The sequence below is a fragment of the Bison bison genome, unplaced genomic scaffold, assembly GCF_000754665.1.
Source record: "Bison bison bison isolate TAMUID 2011002044 unplaced genomic scaffold, Bison_UMD1.0 scf7180017864302, whole genome shotgun sequence".
Taxonomy (NCBI): domain Eukaryota; kingdom Metazoa; phylum Chordata; class Mammalia; order Artiodactyla; family Bovidae; genus Bison; species Bison bison.
Window position 1 is genome coordinate 394,397 of NW_011494874.1, and position 15,318 is coordinate 409,714.

General features: G+C 51.7%; 1 protein-coding gene across 5 annotated transcripts in view; it reads right to left on the reverse strand.

The window, feature by feature from the left end:
• KLC1 (kinesin light chain 1) overlaps positions 1 to 15,318 on the reverse strand; it is a 50,635-nt gene that overhangs the window by 30,463 nt on the left and 4,854 nt on the right. For 4 of the 5 annotated variants that reach the window (XR_826259.1, XM_010851315.1, XM_010851313.1 and 1 more), the window contains exons 1-8: positions 14,714 to 14,975; positions 12,209 to 12,439; positions 9,169 to 9,247; positions 8,602 to 8,827; positions 5,097 to 5,184; positions 4,390 to 4,491; positions 1,802 to 1,975; positions 1,563 to 1,662 (exon numbers count right to left, since the gene is read on the reverse strand). Coding sequence is in view for 4 of the 5 variants with exons in the window: in XM_010851315.1 (XP_010849617.1) it covers positions 1,563 to 1,662; positions 1,802 to 1,975; positions 4,390 to 4,491; positions 5,097 to 5,184; positions 8,602 to 8,827; positions 9,169 to 9,247; positions 12,209 to 12,439; positions 14,714 to 14,974 (1,261 nt within the window). In the remaining variant the exon portion in view is untranslated. Of the gene's footprint in view, positions 1 to 1,562; positions 1,663 to 1,801; positions 1,976 to 4,389; positions 4,492 to 4,967; positions 5,006 to 5,096; positions 5,185 to 8,601; positions 8,828 to 9,168; positions 9,248 to 12,208; positions 12,440 to 14,713; positions 14,976 to 15,318 lie in introns of those variants that run through there. The other variant, XM_010851314.1, reaches the window with a different exon arrangement.

The window sequence follows — 15,318 nt, forward strand, 5'->3', positions numbered from 1 at the left end:
TGGAGAAGACTCTTGAGAGTCCCTTGGACTGCAAGGAGATCCAACCCGTCCATCCTAAAGGAGATCAGTCCTGAATATTCATTGGAAGGACTGATGCTGAAGCCGAAGCTCCAATACTTTGGCCACCTGATGCAAAGAACTGACTCATTGGAAAAGACCCTGATGCTAGGAAATACTGAAGGAAAAAGGAGAAGGAGATGACAGAGGATGAAATGGTTGGATGGCATCACCAACTCAATGGCCATGAATCTGAACAAGTTCGGGAGTTGGTGATGGACAGGGAGGCCTGGCGTGCTGCAGTTCATGGGGTCGCAAACAGTCAGACACGACTGAGAAACTGAAGGGAACCGACACTGCTGTTTACTGACGTCTCAGCTGTATGTACTGATCTAATCCTACTGTTCGACAAGAATCCACCTCAGTCAGGAGAAATGGATTTCCGGACAACACGCCAGGTCATGCATTTCAATGCTGCACCACAGCAAAGAGGCCTGTGGCCTGAGAGCCATGCCCCAACAGCCAGTCAGGGCGCACCTGCACCTTTCTGTCCCACGTTCTAACGTTTGTGTGGAAGATAAATCCAAGTACAGGAAACCACTTCTAACTAGAACCCAATTAACTGGACTCCATGCTACTATTTTTAGTAGAGAGAAGTCAGCAAATGACAAGGAAAGTTAGCAAATCACTTCCCTGAGAACTTTTTTGAAGCAGCACTAAGCTGATGACCTGGAACAACCGACACCCAGCAAGGCTTCTGCAGTGAGAGGACACGGAAGCTCCCTGTGGACTGTGAGGTCCAGGGAGGTGAGCTGTGATCCGGTAGGGGCCAGGGCAGACAGAGTCCGTTTCCAGAATGACAAGCCTGAGGCATTACCATCTTCTGACAGTAAAACAGACTTACTGCTCCACTTGCTGACAGAGAAAAACTAATACACTTCTCAAAAGGTTTTCAAAAATGCTTTCCAGAAATTCTCCATAAAAGGAAGTATTTTATTAACCACAACCTCTTTTCCCCAGGAATCCTAAGGTTTCCAACACACTGGTAACAACTGTCCACATTGTCAACCCCTCTCGTCACGGCCACCGAAGGGGGAAGATGCCTCACGTCATCAGATACTGTTTTACTGAGCAGTTAAAAGTCTGACAAAATGTTTATTCCAAAACTGTGTATTAAGCACCTACAATACGTTAAGGACTATAAAGGAGGCAGGCCTCAGCTCCTTACGGCCATGAGACAAGCCAGCAGGACTGGGATGGCTGCAGAAGCTGACGGGCCCCAGGTGGTGCTGCAGCTGCTGCGTGCCTGCCGGCACTGTGAGAGCCACTGGACCGCTGAACAGTTCAAGAAAGCAGCTAAGGACCCCAGGAAGGCTCTCTGGAGTTACTGCATCCAGGCTGTGCCTAAAGCAAGTGCAGACTCTGGGTGAGGGCAACCTGGAAACACAAGGCAGGTGGGCCATCACGCTGTGATGACCTCGGTATTACCAAGTTTTAAACTGGAAATCCCTATGTTTAACACATCCTACAGCTAACCTGCTTAGAAACAAAAGTGCATCTCTTACCGTCCACAGAACCGAACTCCCTTTCGTGTGCGCGAGTGAGGATCTCTTTGTACAGGGTCTCTGCCTGCTTGAACTTTCCTTGCTTCAGGTAGCAGGAAGCCTTAAAATAAAACAAAGCACTTACTACTCTTCACACGTCAGGGAAGCACATTCTCATCTGCAGGTTCAACTATGAAACAGCGCTGAGGCTTCAGGAAGCAAGGAATCTGACTATCTACAGGGCTGACCTGTCAACATACCAGGTTATTTTTTGTTTTGGCCACATTGGGGTCATCAGGTCCCAGTTTTGTCTGGTAGATCTCGAGGGCTCTCTGATAATAATATTCCACTTCTTCATACTTGCCCTGGTTCTGGCATAGTAGGGCCAAGTTATTTAACTGCTTGGCAACATCTGGGTGATCCTTTCCCAAAACCTAGGAATAAAAAATAGCATTAGAAACACTTGTTATTTTTTTCACAGGGTACCATCCAACCCACTCCCTACCCTACCACGAGAAGGCTCTTCCTAAACATCAAGAGGACTGTGCCTTGCTTCCAGGCCTGTGATACTTAAACATCCACACATGCAGCACAAAAATAACTTAACCAGCATTAGTTGAGTCTTCTTCTTGGGGGAGGGAGGAAACTGTGCTGATTTCCTTCCCAAGCTTTGGAGTCTTGAATCCTTACAATAATCCTACATGGTAGGTAACATTATGGACATTCTGAAGATGAAGAAACTGCATTTTATAAAGGCTATCTATATCTGACTGCCAAGTTCTAAACATGCCCAAACTCATACCCAGCCCTTTCTGACTCTAACGGCATTACACTCATTCCTGTGAAGAACAGCCTCAAAGGGAACTTCCAGCTCCTCAGCTAACATCCTACACATCCTCTCTTTAAAACCAGATTCTGTGATCACAAACCAGGTCTCTCACACTTCAAACTTCACTGCAAGGCTCTTCAAACTCAAACATGCTGTCCCAGACATCCAATACTCTTCTCCCAGCCCCACCCAGCTCCCCACTCCCACCAACAACTCACCGTGCAGGTCTCAGGTTCCCTCAGAAGGGACCTGCTTATATCCAATTTAAGGGACCCGTGAGTCCGTCCCCACCCAGTTAACTCACAAGTACATCACTTGGGTTTTTTTCTTTCTTTGCTAGTATCACTACTCAAAACCGCCTTATTTATCAATTTAGTTCTTTATCACCTGACTCTCCCCTATTAAAATGCAAGCCTCAGAGTGCTTTGTCTCCGTGTCTAGGTGTAATGTTATCTCAGCACCTAGAAAGGTGCTCGGAAAAAGCAAAGGCACCCCACTCCAGTACTCTTACCTGGAAAATCCCATGGACGGAGGAGCCTGGTAGGCTGCAGTCCATGGGGTCGGCTAAGAGTCGGACACGACTGAGTGACTTCCCTTTCACTTTTCACTTTCATGCATTGGAGAAGGAAATGGCAACCCACTCCAGTGTTCTTGCCTGGAGAATCCCAGGGACGGGGGAGCCTGGTGGGCTTCCGTCTATGGGGTCGCACAGAGTCGGACACGACTGAAGCGACTTAGCAGCAGCAGCAGCAGAAAGGTGCTGGCACACAGGTGGATGAATAAACAGTGAACCTCCTCCTCAGGACCTGAACAGGCCTTCGGCCTCTCCCTCCCTCTGCACTGCCCTCTTCTCCCTGGCTGGGAAGCCCTAAGACTCGGCTCCAGACCAACTGACGGCGGGAGGCCACGTCAGCACAGCCCCAGCCCTGGACCTGAAGGAGCTGCTGCTCTACACTCTCCCTGAGCTCTCGGCCAGAAGCCAACGTCTGCCTGGTGGACCGTGCTCCCAGGGAAGGGACTGTGGCTAATTTGAAATCATCAACTCGAACCAAGTGAGGGTTCCCAAGTCCTCAATAAATGTTTGCCAGATGAGTGAGTGAATGAGAGCAAATAAACACGAAAGAACCTACAGACCATCATCTAGACTTCACAATCCACAACAGGATACATGTGTGGTTCTCCCTGATTTTAACCCCAGCCCACTCAAAACCTGAGTGGATAAATAAAAAATAAAATAAAAACTTTATTTCTTTATAACCATCACGCAAATGACAGCATAGACTAAACTTTACCTGTATAACCTGATAATGAGCTTCTTTTCATTTTCCCTTTCCCAAGTACTTGCCATTATGACTCAAAATTAAATGATTAATCTCTCAATATCAATGATAAATAACATTCGATAATATGATAACATTTGATTAACAATGACACACACAAATTAAAACGTCATGATGTGGACCTGCCCAGTGTCTGCAACATTTGAATACACAGTTATATGGAGTACTGTGGAAATGAACAAGACCCATTTTAAAAACACCTAATCACTATGCACTGTACTAACCAACACTAAACGTCCACGACAGTGACTCAGTCTATGCTCTGAATTATTTTCTGGTTCTCAAAAGAAAAGCTATCGCAGTAAGTTTTATAAGCATATTTGGCGACCATTTAATTTTCATGTTTTTCTTCTTGACAGGCACATGCCCCACTGCAAATGAAATGCCCCATGCCTGGCACTCACAGGCCTCAGAAATTCCTTCTTCAGCCGAGTCACTTCCAGGCCACTCTAGGCCTCAGGCTGGGAGAGCCTAGAACTCGAGGCTCCACCCTCTGCACCCCGACTGCCCCAGACCCCCAGGCAGGCCCGCCGGCCGCGCCTCAGTCTGCAGCCTGGACTGAAGGGCGCACTTTAGGTGCTTGGCCAGTGAGGATGTATCGCCACGGTCCCATCTCAAAACGTAGAGTGAATTATGTAACAGCGTGAAGTGGGCGCTGCGGGACAGGCCCCCGGCGCACCTTCTCTCTGATCCCCAGAGCTCTCTGACACAGCGGCTCGGCCTCTTTGTACTTCCCTCTTTTGCCGTAAAGCACTGCGAGGTTGTTCAGAGTTGCTGCCACCTACCAACAGAGGGAACCAGGAAGAACGGTGAACGCCACGGCAGAGGGGACGTCAAACGTCACACACACACGACCCCCAGTGCGTGGCGGAAGCGCTCTCCAGCCGACGAAGGACCGTGACTCCACTCAGAGGTGAGAGAGCAACATCACTGTCCACAGTGGGCCAAAAGTAACACCAGACCATTAACAAGTCAGCATCAACATGATCTTGATTATTTTTTTTTTGAATTTCACTTGGAAGCCACAAAACCAACCAAAATAGATCTATATGCAAATGTGACCAGATTTTAATAAAAAGGCAATACAAAATCTTTAGGAAAAAATTTACAGAAGGACATGCAAATTGATCCAGGATCAAAAACACGATACGTGATCCATTTGAGGGGGGTGATCAACAACATGAGTGCACGCTGAGATCCGCTCAGTGTGAGCCCCACCCTAGGGCGCATCACTGCTTCCGAGCGAGCAAGTCCTACCTGCGCCGTCCAGTGAGAGGGCAGCTCTTAAATCTTCCCTGTTGAGTTTAACAGTGAAATGAGTTGGGTAAAAAAAAACGTATTAGGGACAGTAAAACTTGAAAAAGGATGAAGAACCAGTATACAAACCGCAGGATGATCTTTGCCCAGAGTTTTTTCGCGGATGGCCAAGGCATCGTTCAGTAGGTTAGCTGCGTCTTTATATTTATTTTGGTCTCTAAATTAAAAAACACACAATTATATGTTTACACACAGCTCACTACACCTTTTAAAATGTAATTCTGGAACTAAGGAAATAAAAGTTAAGTTTTAATTACTAAAAAAAATTAAAAGTTAGCTATTAAAACTATTAAAAACATCCCTAACAGTAGGAGAGAAAAGACTTCCTCAACAAACACGTTGGCAAGGAGAGCTGGGAGTCGGGCCTGCTAAGCTAGACCGCTGGGACAATACCGCCCCACGTGCGGAGGGGTCTGCACGTGCCCGCTGCCCCGCACAGGCAAGTGTGGCCGTGCAGACAGGGCAGGCGCAGAGCGGACCCAGCTGCCGGCCGCACGGCCTGGCGCGTCACGTGGCCGCCTCAACCAGCCCACTGCAAAGGAAGGACGTAACTCACAGAGCCGCTCTAAGAGGCTAATGATTTGCCAAAGCAGCAGCTCAGGGTGGGGCGGAGGGGCCTGCTGACAGTGGGGAGACGGAAGCAGCTGGGGCCCAGCCCAGCCCCCTGCGTTTAAGTGCTACCGACCGACCGAAGGGCTGCAAAGCAGTCACGCACTGTGTGACACTGTGTGACGCGGAGCGCGCACACCACTCCAGCGCTCAAGGACAGCCACCCAGCAAGGCTCCGCCCGCACCGCCCGGAGAGAGGGCTGAGGCTGCTGGTCCTCAAAGGGCACTGACTCCCTGGAGTAAAGGTTTTCTATTATATTAAACTTACATTATCATCTTATACTATGTTATATTATTAACATCTTATATTAAACTGACTCAAACGTTCTGTGAAAGTCAGCAGGTATGACACAGGCCCAGTTAAATACAGCCACAGCCAGCCCCCAGTGCCGAGAGTGCGATGGCTCAGACCAAGCAGGCACACTGAGCGCTGCTCTAAGACAGACCCGTCACAAAACGCCAGGGACTGTCACTCAGCCTCGAGGGCGTCACGCCAAGAGCAAGCGCGGCAAACCACAGCCGGAACCAGTCACAAACCCGGCCCTTCCCCAGACCCGCTGAGTCAGAAATTCAGGGGGCGGGGCTCAGCACACATTCCACAAGCCCATCCAAACATTCAAACTCAAATGAAAACCAATGCACACCTTGCCAGCATTAAAATAAATCCCAATACAGAAGTGGGCGGGATCACAGAAGGCCCAAACAACTAAAAATGCAGAATCACAGAACACAGATTAACACACAAAGCTGTATGTCTTCGTAATAAAGAGCAGGCGATAACCAGCCCCGCCCCAGGCTGGCGAGGGTTGGGGACTGTGAGCTGGCACCACCTTCCTCAGCAGCTGGGCAATCTGTATCAAGAAGCGTGTAAGGTGAAGACTCTTACCACTCAGGAATTGACACTGAAAAAAATTCAAAATCTTTTGCCCAAAACATGTTCATCAGTATAATATTAATACCCGTCCCCCAAAGAGCTTAAAATTAAATGTCCCTTAATAGAAGAAAGCTGAAATACTGAGTCATGGCTCAGCTCTGGGACTCAGCACTGAATACAGTGTGAACACAGACACAGCTGCTGGTTTCAAACGTGCTGCTGCTATGAGTGAGCCCTCACGCTACAGGACCGAGGACAAAGAGGGGAGGCCATCAAACTTCTGGCGCGTCTACGTGACCACACCTTCTACGTACCACAGTCCCAGTCACGTTCTACATGCGGTTTTCACCTAACTCACGCACAATAAAAATATCTAGGATTAGCTGGAAACACTCCCTCGCTCTCGATGGTTCACTCCCCTTCACAGACCCTCCGGCTCCTGTCTGCACCCCACTTAGTGCCCAGCTCCAACCCCAGCAGATCCTGTGGCCCGGCCCCCACCCCGCTCTGTCCTCCCCTCTCCCACAACTCTCTTCTGAGACCCAGCCGCTGGGCACAGGCACGTTCAAGCACTCCCCTGCAGCCCCATGGCCTACTCCCACCACACTCCCGCTGCTCTGCCCCGTGGGACGCAGGAGTAAGTCCCCAGCACACCCTGCAAGGCCCCAGAAAGCACTCGCACCCCTCCACTAGGCCTCCGTAATCCTCCCAACTAGAAGGCAGCTCCGCATCAGCACTTCTGTGTTGTTTTACTTTATTATTTATTGGCCATGCTGCAAGGCTTGCAAGATCTTGGTTCCCTGACCAGGGACTGAACTTGGGCCCTGACAGTGGAAGCACCGAGAACTAAAACCTGGGCTGCCGTGGAACCCCGACGCCTGCACTATTCTATTGACGACAGTCTCCTTGCTTCTATAATTACATGAACGTAACCAGCCTATTCTCTAAACAAGGTTCTAAGCTCCTTTAGAAACACTTAGGTGATGCTATCTATTTCACACTGCCAGGTAACATCACCTTTCATAACCCTTGCAACCCTTCTGAGGCTCAGAAAAGCTAAGGGCTCCGGACAACGCCTTCAGTCTAGTGGCCACTTAGCAGAGATACAAACTGAATTCTCCTGACTTCCAATTCAGTATCCTGCTTTCTCCTTGAGAACAGGTGTTACGTATTCATCTGTACAGTCTCACAGGAACCAGCCTGAAGTTTTACATACACTTGGGTCTCAAAAATGTCTGCTGACCTGTAAACAATCAAACTAACGAAGAAACAAGGTGCCGCTCCCTGAAATCCACCATGCTGGAGCAGCCACCGCAAACCAGTCCTGCCCTGGGAGTAACTGCCCCCTCCACAGGGGCAACTCACCCGACCTGCTCCGTTTCAGCTCAGCTCAGCAAAGGGCTCTGGTGGACCACTGCCCGGGGCCACAGGCAAACTACTGAACTCCACTCAGTGAGTTCACCAAGGGCTTCCGAGTTAGGAAACATGCTCAAGGACGTAACGCAAGGCAGAAACGAGACAACCTGGTCCTTAACGTCAAGGAATCAGGATTCCAGGAGAAGAGATGACAAAATTCAAATGAGGATGCCAAGCACAGAGCAGGAGCTATGAGAGAGGTGGGGCCGAGGGTTACGGGGCCAACAGGGGACGGGCGTGCGGAGCCCTGGAGTCAGGAAGGAGGGCTGACGGGGATCGGAGAGGTGGGGGGACAGGGCACACAGAGCCCTGGAGTCAGGAAGGAGGGCTGACGGGGATCGGAGAGGGTGGGGGACAGGCAGGAGTCGTCGGGGGCTATTCTGGGCCAAGGGAGCCTGGTACACCAAGTACTGTGGGGAAAAATAACCAGCAGTCTAGAGTGGCCTGAGGGAAGAAGGCTGGCCCAGGCGTCCCAGGCAGCATCCGCTCTACAGGGTGACGTTCCTGCCAGGGAGCAGCTCTGTGTTCTGAACTGAACCCCTGACTGTTTTGAAGACAAATGGATGGTAAGGCTGGAGAAGCAGCTCAGAGCAGGTTATAGAAACACATTCTCGGGGCAAGTTCATTGGAAACGCTGTCTGGGTGGAGTGAAGAGGAAAAAACGAGACTACTAGCCTGTACACCAGGGCCAGGATGTTGAGCATGGTGGCCACGTCAGGGTGGTCGTGGCCCGAGGTCTTCTCCAGGTCCTCCAGGGCCTGCTTGCAGAGGGGCACGGCCACCTCGTAGCGGCCCTGCGAGGCGTACTGGATCACCAGGTTGTGCAGGGTGCGCAGCCGTGCGGGGATCTCGTAGCCGCCCTGCTGCGCGGCTGCCGCTGCGCTGCTGTGCTGCTGCTGGACTGCGGAGAGAGGCCAGTTTAGACGCGGGGAGGCCGCACGGGACACCAACCAGAGCCTCCTTCGCAGCCTGTCGGGCGGGGGTGCTGCACACCCCCACTGCAAAGCGAGGCTGCCGCGGCCCTAGGAGGACCCCCCTCCTCCACACACTGAGAACCCAGACCCCGGGGGAAATGGCGGCCCACTCCCCTTTACTAGGGGCCGGCTGAACACGCGACCTGTGAGGCAGTCTGTGTGCATGTTCGCGCTCTTGCGAGGCAGGCTGCAAGCGCCCACTAATAACAGCAATTACCCCCAAGAGGAGAGGCCACCTCCCGCCCACCGGCCCCCACTCCCAACTCACTTCCTTGACCGGGGTCGTCATCATCATTTGGGAAGAGGTCATCCAAAGGTTCCTTGGTGGAATCAGCGTCTTTGTCCTCCTATGAAACCAACCCTGGACAGTTAGTTTCACGAATATTATAAAAGCTGCACTGGATATCTTTGACATAAATTTCATTTTAATTAAAAATAAAAAAGACAGTTCTCTTTCCAGATCAAATCAAGGATTAGCCACAATTTGCTTTATCTATCGGTTTAGGAAAGAGCAATGGGAAGTCTGCTGGCCTGAACTCAAAGTACCTGTGTAGGCTGGAGCCACAAACAGACCACGAAGGCACCTCTGTGCCTGAGTCGCCAACCGGGCCCCAGGAAGTGCAAAGAGCAGGGAGCGCTTTCTTATCTTACTTGGAAGCAAGTGATTAAAATGGCCAATCTCTGAAGACTGCGGAACTGGTGGGATGGACAACCCCTCCACACCCAGCACCACACAGGACCCCTAAGGGCGGTGTGACAGCCCGTGACTGGGTCCCACCCAGCACCACACAGGACCCCTAAGGGCAGTGTGACAGCCTGTGACTGGGTCGCCCAGAGAGGAGCCCTCAGGTAGAGACAGTGATCAGACGATGGGATGAACGGACAGCAGTTCAACCAGGTAAGAACTCGGCATCACCCTGGCACAGGAGGACACCAGGCTCCTCTGGAGGGGACACCCTGAGGGGTACACACCACATTTCCAACATTCCTGAGCGGGATCCTGGGACGAGTGGGAAACGCCACCAAGGACTCTGCAGAGATCATGAGCAAAGTGGACTCTGGGCTGCAGAGGAGACGAGGCGTGGCACCCTGCTCAGCCTCCCAGGTGTGGCCCTGGCCCCAACAGGAGAGCCCTCAGGCCAGGGAGATGCACCAGCAGCGCAAGGAGGAGCAGGGATGGGGAGAGAAGGTACCACGGGCGTGCCCTGAAAGGGGAGGCAGGGCTGGCTCACCGCATCTCTTCTCCAAGCCAGACACGTTTCCAAATTAGAAAGTATTAGAAAGTTTTAAATGTCTCTGAATCTGAGACAGCAGCTTTCCGCTGCTCAGTGTCACCTCATTTTCCAGGTGAATCAACTATTCTTATTTGCACAGCAGCCTCCAGGAGTGTCTTTAAAATCAAAACATCAGCTGCTCCTGACTTAGAGATGCAAGAGAGAAGTACAGCAAGTCATGCAACAGGGCGCTTTGGACTAACCATGGCCCAAATCATGGAGAAGCCGCAACCCCATGTGACGGCATGTAGAGACGGGGTTCTGGGAGGGAACCGGTTAGAAACACCACGAGGCTGAGGCCCTGGTGCTGGGCCCTGAAACACCAGGCGAGCTCCCCTGCCCCGTGCGTCCATTGCACGGTGTGAGGGCACAGTCAGAGGGCAGCTGTCTGAAAGCGGGGATGAGTCTTACCCAGCAACCAGCCCTGGGGAACCCTCATCTTGGACTCCCCGCTTCCAGACCTATGACCAAACTCGTGGTCTGTGGTTTAAGCCACCTAGCCCACGGTATTTTGCACGCAGCCCAAGCTAAGACACAGAGTAAGTGCAGGTCTGCTCGTGCAACGCACAAACTATTCTAACAGATGGGACGCGGGCTCAGACTGGAGACACAAACGCACAACTCTCAACGGTATACAGATCACGTAGTGATCACGCCTAGAACTACACAGACGTTAAACAAATCTTATCTCCAAACACGGTGTGAAATCCTGGACTGGACCCTAGAGAGGAAAAGGGACGTAATGAAGCACTGGGGAACTCAAAGGCTGTAGTTCTGTCCACAGTGATCGGCAACGGCATGCTCTCACTTCGGGCACACGCACTGCTACACACTGAACGTCTGTCCCTGCCCCCCAATTGATATGCTGAAGCCCTAAAGCTCAATGTGATGATATCTGGGGGTAACACGGATCAGAGGCAGGCCTGAGGGTGGGGGCCCCGTGATGACATCGGTGCCGTGACAGCAACAGGAGGAGACAAGCAACCAGGAGGCCGTGTGACGACACACCAGGAGGAAGGCCCTCGCCAAGGCTCCAACAAAGCTGTCACCCTGCTCAGTCTCGGAGTTCCAGCTTCCAGAAGCAGGAGAAACAAGTATCTGCTGTCTGAGCCGTGCAGCCTGTCGCTCTCTGGAGACAGACATGGCCTGAGTCAGCTCAGACACGTGCTGCGGAGATACCAGGCGCAGCATGAGGAGACTCAGAGAGGAGATGCTCAGGCGCGTCCGACTCTGTGGCCCGTGGACCGCAGCCCACCAGGCTCCTCCGTGCGTGGGTTTCTCCAGGCAAGAACACTGGAGTGGTGCCATCTCCTCTCCAGGGGACCTTCCCGACCCAGGGAAAGTGAGTGAAGGGTATATGGGGATTCTCTTCACAGGACCATTGCAACTTTTCTGTGAATCTAAAATCATTCCAAAATAAAAAAGGTTACTCTTCTAAAAAGTTAATTGAATCAGAAACAATAGTAACAGAGACTGGGATGAAAATCCAGAGAGCACCAAGAGAAGGAGAAAAGGACCAAGACCCTGGGGAACCCTCACACTCCAGGAACCCCAAGACAGGCCAAGGCAGTCGCATGAGCGAGCGAGCAGAAGGACCAAGCGGTGTCCTGGGCGTGGGGGCGTCTCAAAGACAAAGCCAAGATCCCCCACAAACCACAGAGGCATCCCGAGCCCGGACGACAGGGGGCTGGACAGGCACTGTTGATGGCGCGTCCAGTGGCAGGGTGGGCGGGGAGCCAACAGCAAGCGCCAGGGGCGCCCAGCAGATCTCAGGCCGGGACAGCCCTCACCGAAGGCAATGGCTCCTCTCTGCATTTATTTTGTATTTACCAAGCACTTTTACATTTTCTGACGATTGTTCAAAATAAACACGTATGAGAAAAGTACTCCAAAGAGAACGTGTACAACTTTCCCAGGGACTCAGCCCCAGGACCCTTAGCCCCGGGTCGTGTCACACGCAGGCTCTGGAGGGGAAAGAACCGCGGCGGCGGGAGGGCGCCACTGCCAACCCTGTGCTCCTGTGGGACCACTCACCGAAGGGGAGATGTCGTCATCGTACTTTTTCAGCTGATTCATGAATTCCAGATGCTTCTTCTCTTCCTCCAGCTGAGCCACAGACTGCTCGCTCTTCTGCAGCTTCTGCTGAGTGTTGGCCAGCTCATCCCGCAGCCACTGGTTCTCCTGGCACAGACGCCGCACCTGCGCACGCAGCTTCTGCTTCTCCGACTCCACGGCGTTCAGGTGGTTTGACAGCGCCATCATGACCTGGACCGACAGAGACGCTGATGGCACTGCAGCGCTCAGCCTAACAAACGCTACCTCCCACCTCCGCAAGCGCCCTGGGGCTGCAGCTCCAGCTCACCCTCGCAGACGCGTGCTCCGGAGAACGTACAAGCAGTCTGCTGTTTACTATTTCCACCCTCAGTCAACAGCCACATGCAGGGCATGATCAAGAATGTTACACGCTCATCTCTCTCTGCCTCTGCCTCTCTGCCCACCCCACTCCCCAGCCTGCTGAAGATACAGCAAGGAGGCATCCCTCGGCAAACCAAGAGGGCTCCCACCAGAAGCCAACCATGCTGATACCCTGACCTCGAACTTGCAGCCTCCAGAACTGTGGAAAACAAATGCCCACTGCTGAAGCCCTGACCTGACGGCATTCTGTTCTAGCAGCCAGATCTGACTGAGACAACAGCTAAATTAAACGCCTCTTCCTTCTCTCTTGAAAAAAAAAAAAAAGAATATTGACATGCTCAGAACATGTAGAAAAAAATTAGTTTTTTTCTATCTGAAAGCACCTCTAACGGACTAGCAGTGGACAGGCGGCTACTATTCTACTGAAGCCGTGTTTTCATTTTCTATCTAGGTGGTGCCAAGAGAATTTCTCAGAGACTCTCTGCCGTGAGCAAACGCCACGCACACACACACACACACATGTGCAGAGCGGGCTGGTTACGGGGCAAGTCGCCCTCGCCACTGCAGGGGAAGGGAGGGAGGCTCTGTGGCCAACAGTGAGAGCCGTGACGCCCTGATGCACTCGCAGGCGGAGGTGCCCACTGGGCTCTGCCGGGGGTGCACTGATGGGCCTCAGGGAAGGGCCTGCCTGGGGCAGAGACAAGCTCCTGGGAGGACACGGGCTGCGAAGGAAGGCTGGCTTCGGTCAGTCTGTCCTCTGCAGTCCATGCACCTACCCTGCCTTCTTATTACCCTCCCAGGTCTAAAACCTCAAAGTCTAGGATAGGGGGCTCTTTCCTCCTCTTCCTTTTAACTCCAGTATCTGCCAGCCTGACAAAGGAGGTTCACACTCACAGTGAGCTGCTGGCCAACACTCTTTCATCCTTCTTCCTTAGGCATAAGAACCTGGAACTTTAAGGGGAAAGGCTCCATCCTCCAGCGTCCCTCACAACTAGATGTGCCCGTGGAATCAATGAAATGTAAGCAGAGTGCCAGGCACAGTTCAAGGAAGCAGAGGGAGGCACGACCTTCCTGCACCCTTCACAGTCACAGGACTGGGTCATGGGGCTGCAGCTGGACTGTCTTGTTCTACGAGACAGGCGGGCCGGGGTGCAGGGCAGCAGGGGCAGGGACCCAACAACCATGCAGCTCTAGAGCCTGGGCTAGGACGGGGTCTGGTCTGTACAGACACGACCGAGCAGTTGCTGGCGTGGGGCATGGCTTTCTGGGGAGAGGCGGGGCACCTGAGGCAGTCTCGGGCTGGAAGTGAGTGCAGCCCGTCTGCATGTCCCCCCGTGTCGCTGAGGGGCATCTCCGCCCGCTCCTGGAAAGGGAAGCAGGGCCATCTGGGACAGCCCACACGGTTATGTGGTCTACATCCGACTCTGACATTTGAGCCGCTGCTTTTGCTTCTTGTGCACCGAATCAAACCCTAACTGACACAAAGGGTTACCTCTGTTTTCACATTATTTTTTAAAACTGAGGCATGGTCATGTATGGATGTGAGAGTTAGACAGTGAAGAAGGCTGAGCACCGAAGAATCGATGCTTTTGAACTGTGGTGTTGGAGAAGACTCTTAAGAGTCCCTTGGACTGCAAGGAGACCCAACCAGTCCATACTGAAGGAGATCAGCCCTGGGTGTTCTTTGGAAGGAATGATGCTAAAGCTGAAACTCCACTACTTTGGCCATCTCATGCGAAGAGCTGACTCATTGGAAAAGACTCTGATGTTGGGAGAGATTGGGGGCAAGAGGAGAAGGGGACGACAGAGGATGAGATGGCTGGATGGCATCACTGACTCGATGGACGTTGAGTTTGGGTGAACTCCGGGAGTTGGTGATGGACAGGAAGGCCTGGCGTGCTGCGATTCATGGGGTCGCAAAGAGTCGGACATGACTGAGCGACTGATCTGATCTGATCTGATCGGATGCCCAAATCAATCATCATTTTCATAGCATACACAACCCACATATAAGCTGATTTCGATTATTCTGTAAGTATCTACCCTCTAGTTTAAACCTCGATTTCAAACAAAGTCTCCATTTTCCCAGACTGGCAAGTTCATGGTCACGTCATGAGGCCATACCTGAGCCTCACTCAGGCCAAGCTCCAACATCTCCAGTGACTTTCGGATCATGTTTGATTTCTCCTCCACCAGATTACTTTCGTCATCTTTCTTCAAACACTTTAGTGTCTCCAGTAAACTCTGCAAAATGGAATTATGCTCATTCTTCAGAGCTTCCAGCCCCTGGATTACTTGCTTTGTCTTGGAAATAATTTCATCCTGTGTGAGCTTCTCCAACTTGTCTTCCTTCATGTACACCATTGTGGACATGTTGTCATGCATTCTAGAACACAAAAAGAAAAGAGTCAGACACCGCATTACAGGCTTAATTTATGTTACACCTCTAGTAAAGCACACACATGCAGACTTTTAAATCAGCATTTTTACAGGGGAATAATAAGTAAGCACATTATGACTTGTTCCCTTGAAATACTACACTACACTGTTTCTGTTTCTCCTTCGCAGACCAAATTAATTACTTTTCTGGCTTCTGTCTGAATTTTTTTACAGGAATGAGAGTAACGACAAGCATCAAAAGCAGCAGAACATCCACATGGCATTTCCAAGACACACGGCCTCAGTGAGCAAACTTCCCTCTGAGTGTTTACCAGCTGTTTTCTCCTTAA